At 42.6% G+C, this 6,624-nt stretch overlaps 1 protein-coding gene across 1 annotated transcript in view; it reads right to left on the minus strand.

Moving 5' to 3' along the window:
- The window catches only part of LOC111225722 (fibroblast growth factor receptor-like 1), a 29,230-nt gene extending 23,783 nt beyond the window's left edge, over positions 1-5,447 (minus strand). The window contains exons 1-2 of the mRNA XM_022750743.1: positions 5,245-5,447; positions 4,359-4,454 (exon numbers count right to left, since the gene is read on the minus strand). Of these exons, the coding sequence (XP_022606464.1) occupies positions 4,359-4,443 (85 nt within the window). The 5' untranslated portion in view covers positions 4,444-4,454; positions 5,245-5,447. The remainder of the gene's footprint in view (positions 1-4,358; positions 4,455-5,244) is intronic.
- Between the last annotated feature and the right edge of the window lie 1,177 nt (positions 5,448-6,624).

Consider the following 6,624-nt stretch of genomic DNA (forward strand, 5'->3'; position numbering starts at 1 on the left):
CAAAAGAAAAAGAGAAAACAGAGCAGGACTGGAGAAATGAAGGAGGCTTAGAAAGAGGGGTTGCGCAAGATAAATATTTCCCACTGTGGGGCTGAAATGCTATTGTAAGGTCACTTGTAAGGTTCCAGCAAGGCGGACCCTCACCCCCACCTACAGGCTCGCTTCCAATCACTTAGTCTGCTCTCTTTCTGGCCAAGGGCGTAACACAGCAGCCTGAAGTGTGGAGTCTAAACAGTGTCCAGTGTCATCAGATTATTACACTTATTTAACACCAAACAGCTGTCAATTAACAAAAACCCATTATCAATAAGTCTGGTAAAGCGAGGGAAGTCAAACCAGGGAAGCAAATAAAGTCGATTATCATTTGAATGATGACAATCTGACACCTCCGTGTGCACTTTGTAAACAGCTCCATGGGTTTTGTAAAAGTTAACAGGAGCAAAAGGAATTCTATTTAACTGAACCCAAATCCATTCAGCCAGCAGGAAGAGTGTGTGTGGTCTGAAAACACTCCCGCAGCCAACTGCCCAAACTAACTAATGAGCATTGTACACACAGAGACCTTCATATGCTTCAACAGGATTTTCTTAAAAAAAAAAAAAAAAGCAGAAAATGAAATTCTCCTCGTGCCCGTCCTAGCATTAGCATACAGCTGAAAGTGACAAATGCTGAAAGTGGACAATGCCTTGTTGAAATTCCACATGAATGCTAATTGAAGTGGCCATTAAAGTCAGTCAATGAGGGGAGTCTTGCTCACAGGGATTATATGACCCTGCTAAAGTAAACACCAACTGACCTCCATTATGACTACTTATCACAGCTACAGCCTTTTCCTTTCTTTCCCCTGCGAGGGGTGAAGTCTGACACATTCCTCTCTTCCAATATTTCCTCCTGAACTGACAGGGTCAGCAGTGTGTGCTGATAGATGGGAAACATGAATTGTTATAGTGGTGGTAACATTATTTCCGTGATAGAAACAGAGGGATCATAACAGGAGGAATATTATTTCCACCTGGTTTAGAGGAGAAGGAGGTGGAGCAGGAATAGCAGTTGGTATACCTCTGAGGTTTTCCAAATTGCCCTGTGCTCCTTGGATGTCTCATTATCATGACTTTTCTCAGGGTAATTTCAGCCTGCTTAATAAAACACACACATACATTCAGACGCACGAAAGCAGCGCTCATTCACTCTCGTAACTTCTTCTCACGCACCTCTAAATGGCAGCGCCTCAGTAAAGCGAGTCCCCCGTCTGCTGTGAGCTCTAATAGATGGCAAATAAGTCCAGTCTGAGGGGATGAGGAGTGTTTAAAATAAATTACTGCTGCCCTGTCCAACCTGGGGGGACCACCACATGTAATAATCCATCCATTGTTCTCCACCAATGGACCCAGACTCGGTAAATAGGGGCTACGGAGAGCCGAGAAAGGCTGGGTGGGAGTTAAGGTCAGCTCGTGCCTTGTTTTAACGACAGCACATTAACTTAACTCACTTCCTTCAACTTAACACTGGTAATAAATGGGAGGAAATGCAGAGAGAAGCAGGGAGAAGGAAGGGGACATATGTAAGAAGGGTGGCAGTCAGTGCTGGTTGTCTGGTTTGGAAAACACAGGAGGCTGGAGTTGCACTGATTAGAGCTGAGGTAGAAGGTGAAGGATGTTTGACTTCCCACAAGTTCTGCTGTGTGGTGTGGGTAGAGAAACAAAATGTAACATGAAACTGATTTTATTTCTAATACCTAAATGGAGCATTAAAGTGTGAGTTGAGCTAGGACTGTAAAAAACGTGTTACTCAGCAGCAAAGCCGAGCTTTTCAGCCGCCCCCCCTCCCCTTAGTCTCACTAGCTTGGCTCACAAACCAGAACACCACTGTTACACCTTCTTACTATTCAGGAGCTATTTAAAAAATAAGAGGACTTTGGGGCATTTGGTTACTGAGAAACTAGCCTCATTATGGTTAAAGGAAATGGAAAACTGTCTAGGAGCCAAATGGCCTTGTGATTTTAAGAGCCCTTAGCATACAATTTATCTAGTACCTTCTTGTTATGAAACCATGATGTAACTCTGTTATAAAATGTATATTTTCCAAACGGGGTTGTAGAACAGTGTGCATGCTCTAAACTTCACCAGATGCTTCAGAGGTGAAACAAATGTGTGTGGTGTTAAAAAAAAAACAGCAGATTCATATACATGCACAAAAAGACTCAATTGTATTTGATGCCTGTTTCTAATTAAAATGCATCAAAACACTACCATTCAGTGTGTGTGTGTGTGTGTGTGTGTTCATTGTTAGCTAGTCCTGGTGTATAACAGAGACACCTGGTGCCTCTCTGTTTCTCCCAGGGTGCATTTCTGCAGATCCATATGTTCAGGCTGCTGCATTCCTCAGTTAGTGGAGCCCAGTGGTCCCCGGGCCTGTCACCACATTAGAGGCTCTGCTGGGACACATCACTGAGCACCTCCTCCAGCTGCTGGGGGTGGCAGAGCACCAGAGGGGGAGGAAAGAAGGCGCTGGGACGGAGGAAGTGCGGGGGTTCCTAGGAGGGGTCTTAAGAAATAATTCTTGCTTGGCCAGTCGCAAAGTCGTGGCAGTGGAGAGAGGGAGGGTCCACATGTGAGTGAGCGAGTGCATGTGTGTGTGTGTATGTGGTAGGGCAGGGGGTCCTGGGTCAGATGTCGCCTGATGACTGACAGCAACAGGCTTAAATGCGTTCACCCAAACTCACTGTTTTCTCAGAGCCATTGTCTGAAATGTTTAGATAAAGGCAGTAAAGTAACACTTCTAGTGTGTTTTTACTGTTTCACACATACGTCACAGGGGGTCTGTCCTTTATAATTGAATTTACATTTGTCAAAGATGTCATCATACATTGTTAAATTTTACTGGGGCAGTTTTACAGCTTTGCTGGCCTTCACTTCATTATAAAAGCAGAAGGTTTGAGTCAAAACCCCCCGACTGTATTTCACAGTGTGTCAGAGTCAAGCTGTTGCATTTGGACTGTAACACTGAACTCACTGTTTCGCTGCTTCTGCTGGGAGAACTGTGGGATATTTACACCTCACAAATTGTCAAGCATCATTCAAAATCATCTCACTCAGACTGTCTGCCAACTACATAACTGTTGATGTGTCTATCTGTCTGTGCATCTGCAACCACTTTCAGGGAAATTATGAAAAACAGACTGTAAATTCTTCTTTTTCTCTGATATAAAGTCAGTATCGAGCCATTGGACTTCCACTCTCCATCATCCCATTGGATTCCCCTTTGGGTTTCTCTGACATCTGTTAATCTGTAAACATACAAAATTGCCTGTCTAATCTTATTTAGCCTTCACGTCTTGTTTACTTTTGGTTTAGTCGTGCCGTGAAGGCACGGCTGCCATGCTGTGAATGAGGCATTGTCTGCAGACCCACAGATCTAATCTCCCCCTCTAAACTGCCGCCAACCCCCTCCTGCCTCCTCTACCTCAAGCCCTGATAGCCACATGCAGGTATTGTACCTATCAGACGCCTCTTGAATTCACTTCCACGTTGAGCTGGAGAATAAAGACAGCGCTATGGAGCCTGGGTGTTTTGCCAGTGCGAGGTCTTCCGGGGAAATGTGTCTGGCTTTCAGATTTCTCTCATTAAAGCTGGAGTTTAGTTTCAAGTTTTGCCTCAGTCTTTGACTCATGCCACTGGATTGCATCAGACACGGTTCAGTAGTCAGTGATGGTGGATGAAATCATAGAAATTGCTTCGACAGTTATTCACAACCTGTTGACAAGCTCACTGTAAGTTGTCTTTATAAAGCAAAGTATTGATACTGGCACAGTAAACAGTGCAATGAATTGTGGTCAGACTGAGGTCTCCCACTCTCCACACTCAGTGTTTTGGCCATGCACACACACACACACACACACACACACACACACACACACACACGCTGATGTGAGGCAGTTCCTTGGCGGGAGAGCTGGACTCTTACACTGACTTGTGTTCTTTCACCCTGGGAAGCTGATGGATGATGTTTGTTTGGTTTAGCTGTAGTGAATGTGCACACACACATTCTCTCACACACGCATACATACACAGCCATGACTGAAACACACACAGTGTGGGTAGGGGTAGGCTTGCCCTCTCTCGTTCCCCTGCCCTGTGTTGATTTTGGGCTCTGTGTAGAGATTTTTTCTTATGTTTTAGTTTTCCGTCTCTTACTTCTCAGTGAGAAAACGTTAAGAGCCAACTGAGACTTTCTTCATGCTCACAAGAAACCAGCCAGTCAACTTGACTCATAATGAGCTATGAATGCGGTGTTACCTTCCAAGTTTAAAGTATGCAATATTAGCAAGAAAGAAAGAAAGTTTGTGAAGCAGCTCTCACCTCTTGCACAGTCTGTCAGTAAAACAGCCTCAAAGATGAACAGCACAATCTTCAGGACGCCCATAGTGTCCAAAGACAACTTCATGTTCCCTAAATCTGAAAGACATATGGACACAGTGAGGCAGTGTATTATGCACATAGCAGGACCAATCCACCGAGAATAATGTTAGAGGGTTTAGACAACAAAAAATCTTTTTCAAGCCATTTACACATACTATGATTTTTTCCAAATATTACTTGCTTATAACATTATGGTATATACAAGTTATAACAAAGACTGTACTAGCATGTATATAGCAGTTTCCATGTCATTAATAAACTTATTCTGGCTGCACAAAAGTTTTATTTTCTTTAGTTGACCTCAGTGGTTCCCAAACTAGACTCCTGGGACCCTTTGGGGTCTGTAAGAAAACCTAAAGGGTCTAAAATAGAGCCAAAATGAAGTAGGTTTAATCTCGATGGTACAAACCAATTCAATATAAATTTCATTTTACTTCATTAACAGTACCTGAGTTAGCACCGTTACAGGATGTGCGAAAGGTTTCTCTCTCTGATCTGCTACAGTCTGACTCAGGTCTGAGGTCTCTCTGGGACTTAACATTGGGGTTTAAGTATTTTAGGGTTCTTGCAAAATTTAATATGACTTGGTAAAAGTAAAAGCACAGTCATGTATGGAGGCTATATATTCAAATAGCTAACCAAGGTCCTGAATAGCAAACTATAGGCTACGTTAAATTGTCTTTTTTCCCGGTTTGTCTGAGCTGTACTTACAGTAAAATTTCACTAAGTTAGTACTGCTCACCTGTAGCTTGGGTAAACATGCAAATACAGGGGTTAAAGTTGTTTTAAAAGAGGAAAGGTCAATATAAATGTGTCTTTAACATACCTGGATATTGAATGAATGAAGTCGACCTTGTATTAGCCTCTTGACAGAAATGTTTTTAGCTAGAGTCCGTGTTGAGTCCATGAATCAAAAGTGACAGTGGTCGACATTTCACCGACCTCTAACAGACCACCGCGCGCTTGTCTATGAAATAAAACAGCGAATTCAAAGGCCGAGGAAAACCGGACGCTTCCATAAAAATCACAACAAAACACACATATGTTAATTAAAAAAAAAAAAAAACTCAGGGCGGTCCAGACTGTGTAGTTCGCTTCGTCCACCAAGTGACTTTTCCAGTGCGCACACAGCAGAGACTTGTTGTCCGTCCCAGCGCTGCAGCTGCGGGCCAATCACAGGCTGCAGAGGCCGGACACGTTTAACTCTTTATCTCTCGCGCTCACAGACCTCTTCATCACAAAGCCGTTATCTCACCACCGTCAGCTTCATGTATGAGAAAAGAGATAACAGCAGTAGAGTGTTAAGAAGGATACCATGCGAATATCACTGCAAAATCAAGTCCTTATGACTTCATCACAGGAAGGATGTTGTATACTATGTTACTGTCCTGTATGAGATCAAAAACTTTTTACTAAGTGTGTTAAAGTCATTATTAACCTACAGATGGGTATTACAGACTCAAATCCCTACACCACTATTTCAACATTAACTTCAGAATTTGCAAAACCACGTCTGAAGTACAACATTTTCGATATTTAGGGGGGAAACAAATTAAAATACGTGATTCAGCAGTGTATGCTGTAACTGATGAATATCATTATAATACTACACCATAAATATGTGCTGCCATCTAGTGGCACCCACGGTGACCGGATCAGTTCCCATCATGAAGGCAGAGATTCCTCAGCAGGATCAATAACTGTTCCAACTCATTATATGTTAGCAGCACAGGTGTGCTACTGTATTTTTTGTTTCTAATCCAGTACTGGCAGCCATACCTTGTGTAGCCATATAAGAGCAAACATTGAATTTTAAGGGTCTTTAAAAAGAAAGGTTTTCCTGAGCTGGTTCAAAATGTTGCAGTGTAACCCATGTATGTTTCTTACTATGTCGCTCCATCAATTTTGTGTTGCATTCCCCATAAAGTTGAAAGATTTTCAACGTTTTTTCTCTACTCTATGTGTCAAACTCCTTACCCCCAAAAACTTGCTTTCTGTTCTGAAATTGAAGTATTTAAGCTCAGGCCAAGATAAACCATACCATGTACTATTTCCTCACACTTTTGAAAGTTCCTGTCAGAGACAGACATTACACAACTGTTTTCATAGGCTTAGTGGGACTCTTCATGACGAGTTAACTGACCTTTCCGTGTAAAATCATTGGAGTGACCCTTTAATAATATGGAAACTCTGAAGGTGTAACAGT

The sequence above is a fragment of the Seriola dumerili genome, unplaced genomic scaffold (genome assembly GCF_002260705.1).
Source record: "Seriola dumerili isolate Sdu_G_001 unplaced genomic scaffold, Sdu_1.0 BDQW01000149.1, whole genome shotgun sequence".
NCBI lineage: Eukaryota > Metazoa > Chordata > Actinopteri > Carangiformes > Carangidae > Seriola > Seriola dumerili.